The sequence below is a fragment of the Juglans regia genome, chromosome 6 (assembly GCF_001411555.2).
Source record: "Juglans regia cultivar Chandler chromosome 6, Walnut 2.0, whole genome shotgun sequence".
Lineage (NCBI taxonomy): Eukaryota > Viridiplantae > Streptophyta > Magnoliopsida > Fagales > Juglandaceae > Juglans > Juglans regia.
In genome coordinates, this window is record NC_049906.1 from 32351287 (window position 1) to 32367047 (window position 15761).

General features: G+C 37.4%; 1 protein-coding gene and 1 non-coding gene across 2 annotated transcripts; both read right to left on the reverse strand.

Moving 5' to 3' along the window:
• Positions 1 to 6116: 6116 nt before the first annotated feature.
• On the reverse strand, positions 6117 to 15230 carry LOC108980351 (prostaglandin E synthase 2-like). The gene is made up of 6 exons (XM_018951244.2): positions 14761 to 15230; positions 12453 to 12587; positions 12276 to 12363; positions 11706 to 11800; positions 7409 to 7576; positions 6117 to 6540 (listed from the first exon to the last, which is right to left on the reverse strand). The coding sequence occupies exons 1-6, from the start codon at positions 15101 to 15103 to the stop codon at positions 6380 to 6382; spliced, it is 990 nt and encodes a 329-aa protein (XP_018806789.1). The 5' UTR covers positions 15104 to 15230; the 3' UTR covers positions 6117 to 6379.
• LOC118348841 lies at positions 13031 to 13121 on the reverse strand. Its single transcript, XR_004801848.1, has one exon. It is a non-coding gene; the product is annotated as a small nucleolar RNA Z223 (small nucleolar RNA).
• Positions 15231 to 15761: the final 531 nt, after the last annotated feature.

Below are 15761 nucleotides of genomic sequence, written 5' to 3' on the forward strand. Positions count from 1 at the left end.
GAAGAAGAATAAAACCGAGGGAAAGAAAGAGAGGGAGGTAGATAAATGATAAAAAAATACTTTGGTCTGAGTATAGTCCCTCGCCAAGTATGGAGAGCTGCTAACATTTACTATAGCATAAATGTTAAACTTATGAAGTTTAACTAGGCCAATGCTGAAGTTTTTTCTCACATTTCCTTCTAATTTGAACTTGCATTGGCAATGGCCTAGCCATTAGCCAATGCTCTAAGATGTTGAGTTAATGTTATGTATTGTTTGAGGTATATGATTTAGAAGAAATTCTCTGGTATTTAGACAATCTTTTGATAACCCCTTGCGTCTAATTGATTAGGCAAAAGAATCTCTTGCAAAATTTCAAGAACTGCAACATCATGGTCTTCCTGCCCTTCATTATTAGATAATACAACCAAGATGGCAGGTACCAAGAAGTGGTTATGTGAAAGCTGACTGGGATATAGTTGTTGAGAGGGGCACTGGTAAGGTTGGTGCTAGGATTGTCATAAGAGATTCTATGGGTCACATCTTGGCTTTCAAACAAACTCCTAAACTGGCTTATTTTCCCCCCAAGGATGCTAAAGCTTGGGGTTCTTTCGTTGTTGTCTGTCTTTGTCTAGATTTGGAATTTGCACAAGTGATGTTTGAAGGAGATGCAAAATAGATTGTGGATGCAATTAACAGTGCAAATGAGAATCTTAGTAATTGTGGTCTTATCATTTCATACATTAAGTTGTTATTATTGTCTTTTCATTCTTAGTCTTTTACTCATGTTAATTAGGGTTGCTAATCACGTGGCTCTTTACTTGGCCAAAGGGGCTTTATGTTTACAAAAGGATGTAGCAGTTATAAAGGATGTCCCTTTGAACATTCATCCTTATGTAATTGTTGATGTATCTGTTTAATAATGAAACTTTTTTGTTGTAATAAAAAAAAAAATTATGTGATTTTTATCTAACCTAAATAATTATAGCCATTGACCACTGACCATATAAGATGTTAAATACGCTAATAACTATTACTAATATACTAAAATGTATATTGAGACTAGTATTAAAATATGATAATATAACGATGCATATTCCACACTTAATTAAAATATTACCACGCCTATGACTGGCTTCCACCCCCAACCCCCACACTAGGTTTCACTCATCCCTCTCCACCCTCATGCTATTGTGTCAGTGATTGGCTTCTGCCGCCTCATCGTTGGTAGCCAATCTCCACTACTGCCATAAAACTCTCTCCCCCATTCACTTCTGCCCCACATTGCGATGGAGCCACCTATTTGGTTTCACTCTAAACCTCGAAAGATCTATAGATTTTCTTTACCTCCCGTGAAGAGCAGAGCGGCAACAATCGATTCAGAAAGAATAAGACTCTCGCATCACCATGTGCCCAACATATAAATCTGGAGAGTTTGGAAATCAAATGACTGGATGGCCGCGCCATCCCCTAGGCAGCTGAAAAGTTGATGGAGGTGACCCATGGGAGATTGCAAAAGGACTGATACTAGAACACCGAGGAGATACAGAGCATATCTTCCCATTACTTTGCTAATTGTTACCCGGATTCCTGGGCAAGAAAGGACTGGCCACAGGTTGTGATCGAATGTCTTGCCTCTACCCCAACACTGAACCCCAACTAACCTCTAAAATCCAAAGCGTGAAATGAGGGTTACTCAACAAGCTGCATAAGGAGAAAGCACTGACAATAAGTTATCTTAATAGTTAAAGAGAAGAGTTAAAAAGGAAGAAGCTAATTGTGCGAATATTAAAAACAGTTGAACACATAATTTTGAGACCAAAGTAGGTGCAAAAAGGTCATCAAGTAAGATTCTAAACAGATCCACGCTTTTTATATAAAAGAGTAGATGTAACGACCTGAAATAAATTTAATAGAAGGAATTTTTTTAAACCTTAGAAATGCAATGAAGTTCCGAGAGGATTTCATGAATTGAACGATCAATTAGGTTTTAGTTATTTAGTGTAGTTGAATCATGATTTGCTACAGCGAACTAATTGTCTTTTTTATTTATTTAAGGCATTTAAGAACATAATTTGGCGAAATGAATTACACTGAAGAGCGTCGTGCTGCACCTAGACCAAACAGTCATTACATCGCCATGCATGATGTCCAAATAAGCCTATGATCACTAGAAAGTCTTTTTGGAAACCCACTTTACACTTTTTAATAGGAGTACAAGTGTGTAAGGTGAATGGAGTGAAAACAAAGCAAGTCAACATACATTCTTACACATTTCATTATTCTACCCACTCAAATACTATTTGGCCAACCACAAAAAGGGTTTCAACCCTAATGAAACCCCAAAATTGGTGGTGAAAGCCAAAGCCCTAAATCCCTAGGGTAACCAAAACCCCAAATGCTCCAAACCCTAAACATGCATCTAGTTTTGACTAAGTGTTTCCCTCTTGGTTTAAACCACTTCCACAAACAACCAATCACTCAAGTACAAGCTCTTACACCATTATCTACTCTCTTACACCATAGTATTTTCATTTAACCAAAACAATTGCATGTGGACTTGAAGCCCTAAGTAACTATACCCTAGATGAGCAAACCGGAGTGGGTGAAGTATGTTCCAGCCGAATGACCCTCTTTTCCCAAGATGAAAATTTAATTGATCATATGCTTTAAATATAATATATATATTAAATTATTAATAGCATTTTATCATAAGAAGTAACATTTTATTCTATATTTTTTACATTTAAAAAAAAAAACCAGAAAACCTAACCGGATAGGACAGAAAACCGGTAAAACCGGAGGTACCGGTTTAGGAGGGTAACTAGAGCGTAATCGGTTTTGAAAAATACAAAACCGGTACATACCGGTTCAGTCCTAGATTTTGTCCAAAACCGGATCAGACCGGTTACACCCCTAATTAAAATGAAGTGGAGTCTCCTAAGTTGACCAAGTATCGTCAATCAAACTTCGAATACGTCCAAAAGTGGATTCCGAAGTGAAGTTAAGGCACCCAACGCAGGTGGTGCCACACGTTGTACAAGCACAGAACTTATGTAATGGTTAATTCGTACTACCATGTGAAAATACTCTTGTAATGGTTAATTCAAACTACCTGAATATCCATTATTAAATACTTTTGCTATGGTTAATTCGAATAGCTTGAGTGTTTATGTAAAACCTTCAAGACGTACTCACAGCTGGTATGAGGATCCGTGATATGATGTGGTATCGACATGAGCACACGATTTATGGGGAATTGTGGAGCTTCCATTATCATGTAACAACAAGAATAAGCATGAATGAATTCAGTTTATGCAAGAAAGCATGCTATGTTCATGAAAAGTTATGTTATTGTTAAGTTATGTATGAATTTTGTTTATGCAAGCATATCATATTCATAATAGTCATGATGTTACTAAGTTATGTTTTTATAAGCAAGTTCATGTTCATCAAGCATACATGTCGTGTTTACTGTCATGCATGCATATTTATACTGTTGGTAGATTATGAGCTTTACTTGTTGAGATTTTATAAATCTCATTGTAGCAGTCTCAACTATCATTCCCCCCCTCCGGAATGATAGACGATGTGTTAGGAAATGGAGGAGCAGCAAAACCCCCACTGGACGATGTCAAATAGGCCGAGGAGGAGCCTCGGGAAGCTTATGGAGTCAATCCTCCAATTTTTGGATATTCTAGAGCTTATAGCGAAGCTGCGTGAGCGGCTTGGTATTTAGATTAGAGTTTTGTTTGTTTGTAACTATGAAGTCCTGTCTCTAGTACTATGTTATTTTGTTTATAGATTGGTTGGACGAATGAGGTGACTTTTGGCTATGTGAATATGAATGAAAAGCGATTATGTTTTAATATTAGCATTCTGGTACAATGTATGTTGATCAAAAGAAAAAAATTATCCATTGTATTTACTGCATATTGTTAGAAACATACTAGGTGCATTACATTTTAATTGTTATGAAAGTGAGTATGTAACCTTGTGTTGCATATCTCAACCTTTCATTTTTCATCAAATCCCAAGCGAAATTTGGGAGCGTCACAGTAGATACCCACTAGTCCTACAAAAACTTTTATAAGAAATGTTTCCTTTATAAATAGATTTTATAAAAATAAATTTATAAACTAACGCCAATAAATGTTGCGTCAAGTTGTAAATTGATTTTTATTGTAAAGTAAATATGACATATCACATAAAACTACGTCAGTTTGTGATTTTATTTTTATGAAATTTCTTTCAAAATGTAACGCTTCTCAAATTTTATTTGAAGTTAGGTGTCCGGACACACCTTCAACATAGTTGACTACGTATAATTTGATCTATGCATGACTTATCTTATCATTTTAATCTGAAATATGTGTTTCTAGAATTTATTGTGCACTGTTATTTGAATTTAATTTCCTTAGTTTTACTTTTCTGGTTTGAGGAGACCCAAATTGTTCTTATAAAAAAAACCAGCTTAATATTTTTATATCTCAATCCATTCTGATTTTCTATGTAATTCAATGGAGTATAAAGTGAGATCCATCTGATAATTAATGCATTTCTTCTGGACTTAAAAAATTCAAGCTGTGGTTTTAATCCAAAATTAAGTTGCCAGATAACCATTTAAGAAAAAGAAATTATTTGTACAAGTTCCAAATAGACAAATCCTGCACAAGACTTTGTAAAAAAATAAATCACATTTTGAAAAAGTGTAAAAAAAAACTAACGAAGTCCACTTTTTTATAAAGGGGTTTGCTATGCATCTGCCTACACCCAGCACACACTTCACATATTTTTTTTTTATTTTTTTTTACACTCAATGCATTGAGTGTGTGCCGGTGTAGGCAGATGCAAAAATTTTTCCTTTTATAAAAGGTATGAGGGAGACTTATTTATTTAAGACTTGTATCCAATATTACTAATAAAGAAAGTATGGAAATGTGTGTTGAATCACTCTCCTCTTGCGATAAAATGAGTATTTATTATTTATCAACAAAAAGAGTTCTGCATTAATATAATTCATAAATTGCTTAAAAGCATGATCATACATTTTAAAAAAAAAAAAAAGCGTTTTGTCTTTTTTTCTTCTCATTTCTCTAAGCAAGTGCAGAACGGAAATAATGAAATTATTTGCATTAAAATCAACGGGTCCTGTCCCTTGCAATTGATTATGCAGATCCAGTTATTTTTGAGCAATTACTTTCACATAGAAAAGACATCAGAGATACAAACTCACAGCTTCTGCATCATCTAATAGGACATTTGACAAATGCATATATTTCGACTAGGGTCATATTAAATCCTATGACTTATTCCATGTTCACCGGAGTCCATATGCCAGTTTGGCCCCATTGCAACAAATGACACCTTTTTGCCTTATAAAGCAAATCTTTTAATATTTGTAAGGTATTTTTACAAAGAATACTCAAAAATTATTTTTATAATTTTAATAAGTTGGCTCAAGTGGTAAAGGCCTTCAACTTGGAGTATGCTCCTCCCAGGTCTAAGGTTCAAATCTCCTTGAGTACAAACAATCTCTAGGGACTATTGGATTGAAAGATTTTTCTTTTAAATTATTCGATGTGCACTTGCAGAAAACTCCTTACTGAGAGACCGAGGGCTTGTACACCCCCGGGATTAATTAGGATGCTATTCTCGAAAAAATACTTCTATAGTTTTACCCGCAAGCTAAAGATCCTAGTTATGATTCTTGGAAGCATGAATTAGTCATAGAAAGAGTAATTTGATAATGAATGTGGTACCAAAATTTGTTAATAACCATTGATCCTATTCCTCGCTCAACTAGCACCATAAATCTTTCCACCTGCAAAAATCATCAATTCTCTCTCTTTATTTAATAAACATTTTTTTAAGAGAGTGCAGTGGTGTCAGAGACCTAAGAGCCAACAAGAGAAGCTTTGTTTTTGGGGGGGTCAATTAACCTTTTGTCTAAAGTTTAAACACTCGTCACTGTCAGCCAAAAATGCAGAATACAGCAAAAAAGATCACTGGTTTGCATAGAATATGAGAGAGAATTCCTGAACTCAGGGTAGTGAAAATCCATGGCTTGAGCAAAAAGCATGCAAGAAAATTCAGGCAGCAGAAAAAGCGACCATCGTTAATATACAACGACTAAGTTTGAATATTGCAAACCACAATTCCTTTATTTCTTGTCTGTGATTAACATGCAGTAATAAATATCATTTCAGTTGCCAAACAATCAATAGTAAGGGCAAAAATTGGCTTATAAGAATCGTTTACCACAAGAAAGCAAAACCTTCTAGTTGCAAAGGACCAAGAATGTTTCTTCTAAAATCTCTCAGTTTTTGTGCATTAAATATACTCAGGTAGTAAGAGAGCCTACAAGCCTGAGAAAGGCAGAGACCAATTGACCAGCAGTTTATACTTTAATCCTAGGAGACTCTCCAACAGAACTCTCCATTCTTGAGTACCAATCTCCAATACGAGTGTGCTCCACCATATCTTTACCAGACCTCAAGTTACGGATGGGTCTTAACACCCCAAAGACGGCAAGGTCAGCTAAATTAGGCTTGGAGCCCCCTGACACAATGAGAAACAAGAACAAATGAACAATATGGTCATAATTTTTTTTATGTATAAGTGAACAACATATTTTTTTCATAATAAGTGAACAATATGGTCATTTGATGAGAGTCGCGTAACAAACTGAATTTAAAGAACTTTAATTCTTTCTTTCAGCCATGGTGAACATCACCATCCCTATGGGACCACTATTCTCCACCACCCTCAAAAGACTCTGGGAAAGGCCACCCATCTGTTGCCACCATCTCAAACCAAAATCTTACACTCAATCATCTCTCTCTCTCACCTGAATCTGCCTTCTTGAACAATGATAGGGGGAACTGTGACCTCCAAAGGCATCACTTTGCAAAGATCTTTCTGGAACTCAATGATCGGACCAATTTTGTCCAAGGGCTGGGGTGGGATTGGTGAGATTGCAACGTGGTGGTTTAGTTCAACTAGGAAATCCACTGCCATTGCAATGTCTTACCATCAAAGCCGCCTACATTTTCTCCCTAAGTTCTAAAAATAAAAAGAGAGAACTAAATTATTCTAGGGAGAGCAAAAATGAAGAATGGAAGAAATCCACAACCCCAACTAGAATGAATATGTTAAAATGAGAGATGCCAGAGAGAAATCAGGAAGGGTAGATCATTGGGCCTGACAAAATATTTGACTCATGGAACTAATGAACCTGATGCTTGGGGAGATATTTGCCCTCTACAGAATGTAGTTGGGACATTTGTGAGCAATGAAGTTAGCAGTGATATCTACAGGGGTGGTGCTCAATATTCATCAAGCATATGTACTAATCAAACCAACCCAAAAGAAAACATAAATTGAATGAAATGTATTGCATGCTAATGCGGTTGTCACGAATGCATACCAAGGAAATCCCTGCCATTTAGAGCATCCACCCATGTTTCCGCAGCTTCATAGAGGGCTGCACGTTCATCAGTGATGTTATATTTCTTTTTCAATTTCTTGGACACAAAATACATAGCAGCAGCTCCAGCATATTTCGCTGTGATTTTTTCTGTGAAGCCAAAATTACCTGCAATATTATAAGACATCGCTGTGAGAATTAATGTTATCACACAATATCTAAAGCTCAAGTTAATCATTCACTTGAGAATTTAGGAGCAGGAGAAGAACAATTGGTACAAAATTCCAAACATATGTAGAATGGTAACAGAGAGTACATGTCTCCTCCCCACCCACCCAGCCACACGGATCCACAGTTTGTGATAACCCCAGAAGATAACAGATCAGATGTATCAAACACGGCACACCATAAAAAAATTACAAAAAAAAAAAAAAAACTAGTCTAGAAAGACATGACAGGCCAAAGCTTTGGCACATTTTTAGCAAAAGACAGAAGTGGAGGATTAGAAGAAAAGGATGGAATGCCCCCTGCTGCCTACTCCAGCATCCAATCATACAACATTCTCAATAAAGAGAATTTCACAATCGCATTTATTCAACATAAAATGGACAATCAAGAAGTCAAGAAAAGAAGAATAGGATGAAATGCCCCCTAATACCTACGACCAACATCTAATCATACAAGATGTTATGAGGCCCATGAGGAAAATGCAGATCAGTTGAGAGCCAAGTACTTTACTACAATATCGGCCCATTACCTTAAACCTTGGTGGCAAAATGTAACATGGAAGAAGATTGGATAAGTGACGTGATGATAGAATGGAACGATGTGTTTAATCTCCAAGTGTTCTAGAAGCTAGTTAGTTATTTTCAGAATATTACTTAGTTACCAGTTTGCCCTTTTGTAATTCAGTATTTTACAGTACACGTGTCTTTTATTAATTAGTCTAGTTTGTTATTCCTGAAGAGTATAAGAGGAGGGAAAAGGAGGTGGAAAGGATCTGGAAAATTATTGCTGAAACTTATATTTTCATTTGGGAGGAATTGGAGACCTCGAATACTCCAAAGTGTAGCCATTATCTTCATCTTCTTGTTCTTGATTCTCTTTTAGTATCAATATTACTATTCTTTCCATTGGGGTCTTAACAATTGGTATTCAGAGCCGACGATCTATGGAGGACAAAATATGTTTTGAGCAGCAAGAAGAAGCCCTGCAACGGGGGATAGACTCTAATGAAAAGAGTCTTCAGGAGCTTAAAAACGACTTGAACGATTTGAGAGATTTGCTGCTTCACTGGTTGACAAAGCAACACAATATTCCTAATCGGACTACTATGATTGAAAAGTTGATGAAACAAAAATCAGCATGTTTTTCGAAAGGAATAGAAAATTCTGTAGTTTTAGACGAAGAAGAGGAAACAAATGTCCCTAATATTCAGGAGCATCTTCATGAAATTGCACAGGATTTCAACGAAATCCCTAAAGGGAACGCAAGGGTGGCCAAGGAAAAATCTGTAGTTGTAGAAGATGCAGTAGAGACTGTGGAGGACGGCTTAGAAGAAGATGCTGCAAAGGAGGTGGAAGAGATAATAGCAGTGACCACGGATGAAATCTCTCTTCCACTTGTTCTTAGAAACACAGAACAAAAATTAATTTCTCAAACTTCAGAAGATCGGGCATCACGGCCACTTCTTCATGGGGAAATTACTAAGTGTGAAACCAGGGGTGATGTTCATCGAAATGGAGATTACCATCGAGATCTTCCTGTAGGGATTTTTGCCCGAAATACCAAGGGTTCTAGTGCTGGATTATGGATTTTTGATCCGGATATTCACACTCGCCAATTTTTCACAAGTCAGATTCCACCACTATTCCAAATGGGAACCCCCTCAACAAACCATCTTCCACGATCACTCTCATCCTTATATCAGGAGGCTATACGGTCTTCTCGTTTATTATTGTTGCTGTTAAGGGTTCTGCAATTGATTCCAAACAAGGAGAAAAGGTTCGAGATCTTCAACGACAATCTCTGGTTCATCGACGAACATGACACTGAGGAGAACCTGGCCTACAAGCTTAGGTTGAACCGGGTTGCCGATATGACCAACGAGGAGTACCAGACCACGTCCCTAGGTGCCAAGTTCAACTCCAAGAGGAGACTCTCGAGGCCAAGCAGCGACCCGTATGAGCCCTGTGTCGGCGATAGGGTACCAAAGTTCGTTGACTGGAGGAAGGAAGGTGTCGTCGTTGACGTCACAGATCAAGAGAGTTGTGCGAGTTGCTGGGCGTTCTGCACAATTGTTGCTGCTATGTTCAGCGAGGAAGAGCTCGGCTGCACCACGTATGCCAAACGCGAGGCTGATCAAGAGCCACCTCCCACTGCCGCCAACAACGGCTTAACATCCAACCATCTTCTTGTTGAGTATGCCGCGAGCCAAGGTATGCATGGTTGTACGGATTTTGCACTCCACATGTTCGATAAAATGCGTAGGCACATTTTTTGTGTTGGTGGGGGAACGCGGAAAGGACCTATGAAAATTGGGGTTTTAATGGAAATGTCCAAATGGAAGGAAGAATGTGTGGATGAGAAATTAGTGGGAAAGCAGAGTCTAGAAATTTGGGTGGAGTACGGGGGTGATTCTGAGGATCAAACCTCACAAGTAACTGAAGCAAATTTAATAAACCCAGGGAACAACCCATTTGCATTACTTAAAGGCTCAATAAAGGTATTAGAGAAGCACATGGGTACATTCAGTAAAATAGAAAATGACAAGCTTCCACCACCTCTGGAATGGTTGGGATGGAATAGTGGGGATGCGTTTTTATCAGTCCATCCATATGCTACGCCATTGGCATTGCTAGTTGCAACTCTATTACTTATATGCCTTGGAGAATCATGGTTTTTTTTTATGTTACCACTCTCGTTGTTGGATATATTTTTATCCTTCCCCTAGTTCTCTTCTATCTTGGCATTGATGAGTTGAATCGATACACTAAAGGTGAGCCTTTGACTTTGGGGAGATTATACGGTATTACTTCTATAGCAAAGACATTTCCATCTCTCTTCAAGCAGTCTTTGGCAACAATAAGGCATTTGATGACCATGATAAAAGTTGTTTTCCTTCTGGTCCTTGAACCTGGAGTTTTTTCCTCTGATGTGCAGCAGGTGGATAGATATCGGTTTCATAAGGATGTTTGGGGAGTCCCCGGCTCAAGGAGTTAAATTCTTTTCAGCTTCTCCTTTAGCAAGCTCACTGGTTCATGGGGTTGTTGGAATTGTTTACATGCTACAATTAAGCATATTCGTCTGCCTCCTAAGAGGAGTTTTACATAATAGAGTGTTGTGTTGTCTGGGTGAACCTGCTGATCTAAACTACAACTCACTCTATGCCTTGACTGATGACCCTGTGCAGAAGCATGCTTGCAGAGTTCTACTATCAGCCAATTTTCCACTTGATATCAAGACTATGGTTATCCTACTTGGCTCGGAAATGATCTCACTCACACCTTCCTTTACAACAATTGTGGCTGTATGTACTAAAGCATCCATGCTGGCAGGGATATCTATGGGTGAAAATAACATACATGTCTTTGACCCCGGTGGTTAGACAATTGATTTGCACCAATACTCTTAACCTTGTGGACAAGGTTCTTTGAGTGGGGGAGTTTGTTATGAGGCCCATGAGGAAAATGCAGATCAGTTGAGAGCCAAGTACTTTACTACAATATCGGCCCATTACCTTAAACCTTGGTGGCAAAATGTAACGTGGAAGAAGATTGGATAAGTGACGTGATGATAGAATGGAACGATGTGTTTAATCTCCAAGTGTTCTAGAAGCTAGTTAGTTATTTTCAGAATATTACTTAGTTACCAGTTTGCCCTTTTGTAATTCAGTATTTTACAGTACACGTGTCTTTTATTAATTAGTCTAGTTTGTTATTCCTGAAGAGTATAAGAGGAGGGAAAAGGAGGTGGAAAGGATCTGGAAAATTATTGCTGAAACTTATATTTTCATTTGGGAGGAATTGGAGACCTCGAATACTCCAAAGTGTAGCCATTATCTTCATCTTCTTGTTCTTGATTCTCTTTTAGTATCAATATTACTATTCTTTCCATTGGGGTCTTAACACAAGATTCTCAAAAAAGAGAATTGTTTTTTTTTTATAAGTATGATTCTCAAAAAAGAGAATTTAAGCATCTCATTTATTCGATAGAAATGTACAAAATACCCTTTTTGTTGTCTAGATTAAGAAATGAAAATACCAATAAATTCTTAATGGATTCATGCATTTCTTACCATTGCTTGTGATGTAGTCAAAGGATTCAAGTGCCTCAGAAGCATTTCGATATATGTTTGGCGATAATATATGCACCAAGTGACTGTCAACCCACCTACACCATCAAGGCATAAAATTAGAAGACTGTAATTTTCAAAAGCCATCATTGTACTTGTAATGCCTACTAAATCCTGATCAAGACTTGAAATGATAAAGCAAGGGTATACCATTCAACTGCTGTGGAAGCTAAGAAATAATAACACAAGGCAGCAGGAGGAGAGCATTATTTTAGAATGTCTTCAAAAATCAAAGGTACTTACATTATTTTTTATAACACATATGTAGGCATCTGTGTCTATACACATGGTAGTGCATACAAAAATAAATATTAGGGAATGTTTAGACGTTCTTATGTACATAATATATTGTCATAAACTCTTGAACATGTAAACATATCATTTTCCTACCAGCTTCTAATTCACAATGTATGCCATTAACCAGAATTATTTAAGGCAACAGGTAGAAGTACTCAAATCATTCACATATGCTTAGCCAAGGGTTAAAAATCATGAAGTACTAAAACAAAATACCGGCGCCACTTTGTCTCTTCATCATCATCCATCTCTGACACGGCCCTTTTTTCTGGATGAATCCTATGACCCAGCTTGTCAATGATAACTGCCAGCATGCCATATACGAGTTTAATGAATACTTAAAATGGAACTCAACAAGTAAAAACAAGCCTATGTTCAATGAATGGCAAGTACCTGATGAGTCAATCAGCTGTTCCCCATCTACCATCAATATAGGCACCTTTTTATAGTCAGACCATTTGATTTCTTTCTTACTAATTGGGTTGACTTCCACGACTTTGTATGGTATGTCATAGTAGTCTAGAAAGGCTGGGATGGCAAGGAAATATCATCACCAACTGGTAAAAAGCGTAATACAAAACAACACCAACACATCAAGAGGTAACTTGCACAATAACAACCACTCCCATCTAGAGTCATGACTTCAAAAGATAAAACATAAAGCATAAATTAAATTTGCTTGAGTATAATCCAATAAGCACCCACATCATCATCAATTGGCTCTAAGAATGGTCCAATAATATCATGTCATGATATAACAGCCTCACGTAGGTTCTCCCTGAAAACAGGACGAATTCTAACTAAATGAAATAATATGTACGAATTCTATAAATTAGCAAAAAGGGTGAAATAAAACACCAAAATATCATATTTGAAGTAAACCAACATGAATACAAAAAGATGGAAGCCAATTTCAACACAAAATGGAAAGGTTTGAAAACACTATATGTTATTTGAAGAAACGATGCAATGATGCACTCAGATCACAAATAGCTCTATCAATCAAGAATTTCTGAAGCAGAACTGGCATTTAAAATTGTAAATTCATCATCACTGTCAATTTTTCAATTAAAATTCCGATGGGTAAGATAAAGATTTATTTGTCAATTATCATTAACAGTTCTATAATTATAAAAATTTACAAAAATGAGTATTTTCAGAAATAATGAATAGACCAAAGTCGGCTCATATTGAGATACTCATACTTTTTTCCCAGAAGCACAGATAACAGAATCAAACCAACACAATTTAAAAAAAAAAATCAAAGAATTCATTTTGTTTGCCAAAAGAAAAATATCCCGAAACAACAAAAATTGAAAAGTTAGGATGCTAAAAATATAGAAATAGGTTTTTGCTTATAAATACAGGCCCACTGATAAAAATATATATATATAGGCTCCTAGGACCATATTTTTAAGCTTAGCTCAAAATGATAATAGGGAAAAAACTTAATTACTTGAATAATCATCATTGTCACCTTCTATAGCATTGTATGACAATATTCAGATGGTTTTTACAGCGTCTTTCCTGGGCAATCAACTACGACGCTAAGAGTGGTAGCTCATCTAGAGGGAAGTCTAAAGGGAGGGCATTGTGAAGACGGGAGGAATCAAGGGGTTGGGGTTGGGTGTTCAGGTAGAGTTTTAGTTCTACGGGAAACAGGGGGTTGGGATCGGGTCTGATGTATTTTGGGTTGTTTTTCCACAGGCTTTTTGGGTCATTAGGGACTTTTTGGATCATTTTGGACAAGGTATTTTCTTGTATACATTCAGTGTACTTGATTTCTCCTTTTGATATATATAATTTTTTACTTATCAGAAAAAAAATATTCAGATGGTTTTATTTTATTTTGTCAATTTGACAAAGAGAGAAATGTATGAGATTTAAGGAGACTAGATACTTGGTAAACTAATATTTTTTGTTTAAGAAAAGAAAAACTTCCAGCCTATGGACATATAAATCTAAAAAATTGCATAAACCCAAAAAACTTGCTTCAACTAGGAACCTAACTATAAAATTATGGACTTTCAAATTTATAAAACAATCTCTTAAAGTTTTTAACTTGGTATTGCCCTTTTTTAAATAAGAAATCTTATCGACTAAGGGTTGGCTCAAGTGGTAAGAACCTTCATCTTGGTGTTACGCTCCCTTTAGGTCCAAGGTTCGAACCCTTGGGTGCAAACATGTTTTGGGGCTGCGGTGAAAAAGGCAATGATTTTCCTGATCCGTGTGATGGGGACGTCCTACACAGGTCCAGTGTTTAACAGGGTAAAAGTTTGCACGGTTTCCAGGATTCCTCGTCATCACAAGTAAGAAATTTGGACGGAAAATACGTTTCATAACTATAAACATATAAATGTGAGAAGTCCTACCATTGGCAAGAGATATATTATGTACTTTTCCCACTGTTGGACGCCAAGGCCTTTAGAAGCATCACCCTAACTTGCTAAAAATGAGAAATGGGTACAATTAAGGTGGATTTCAACTTCTTTTTCAACAAAAATAAAAGCCCACGATCCCAAAAAGAAGAAGAAGAAAAACAGAATTTCGCAGTTCCATACATGAAAACCCACCCAAAACATTAAGCCTACTACTCATTGCTAATCACCAATTAGAGGTAAGAATTGGAACTTAGATTTCGATGCAACAAGATTTTCACTTATTTATAAGTTCAAGACAGATCAGCCAAAGAGATTCTTACCTCTAACTTTGTTGCAGAAGGGGCAAGCTTCGTATTGGTAAAGAATGACGTCCTTCGGGACGAGCTCAGTCGGCGGTGGCTCCTTCGCGTGGACCTCCTGGGAGAGTGACGTGGCCGCTGCGGCTACCGAGAGCAGCGCACCAGCGACGCCGACAGACACGGATCGAGCCGGAGAGCCAGTGAAGGAAGAGAACCACCTACCACGGGCGTACGAACCACCCGTGCTGCCGAAGAGCGCCACCTGGAGGAGCCGGTGATTCACGGTGGCTGAATTGACTCCACCGTGGGCGGTAGCGAGGGTCCGGGAGAGGACGGAGGATGCAAGAGTAGAAGCTCTTCTCATGGCGTCTGATATCGAGAGAATCGAATCGGTTGAATCAGATCTCTCTCGAAGAAGGGAGGTTTTAATGGGGTTTTGGGTGAGTGGTGATACCAATGGGTGGATATCGCTTCGTGTTATTTCGACTTACTTGTTTATAGGGGTGATACCCGCCCCCTACGGGGCGGGGCCACCCCTCCTGCCTCAGATATGGGGATTTTTCCCCACCCCGTGGGGGTGGACCCCCACCCGTCCGCACCCCCGTACTGAGTACTGGGCCTCCGGCCCAGTACTTTTTTCTGGCCATAAATGGCCCAGAATCAGTTTTTGGGCCCCTTTGGGCCCAGAATTCGTTTTTGGCCACTTTGGGCCCATTATTTATATTAAAAAAAATATAAAATTAAAAACAAAAAAGAAATATTTTTTTTTTGATAAGTAGATATTAAGTTTTAACTATTAAATAATTAAGTAATATTCATCACTAAGGCAATAAGACACTGCTACAATAAATAGTTTACAATTATACAAATTAAGAGAACTAATAAACTATTACACTATTACAAACTCTTCTAAAAAAAATAAATATTACAAATTGTATAATTAACTATTGTAGCAACATTACAATAATTGTAAATTAAGAAAATTAATTTTAGGGGTGGAGCCGTAGTTGTGAGTTCACTGA

Excerpts from the sequence above, each read along its gene's own strand:
- LOC108980351 (XM_018951244.2), bottom strand. The coding sequence starts at position 15,103 with ATGAGAAGAGCTTCTACTCTTGCATCCTCCGTCCTCTCCCGGACCCTC. Across the intron at positions 12,364-12,452 it reads ACAGCTGATTGACTCATCAG|TTATCATTGACAAGCTGGGT; the intron begins GTACTTGCCATT and ends GCATGCTGGCAG. Across the intron at positions 7,577-11,705 it reads TGACTACATCACAAGCAATG|GTAATTTTGGCTTCACAGAA; the intron begins GTAAGAAATGCA and ends ATAATATTGCAG.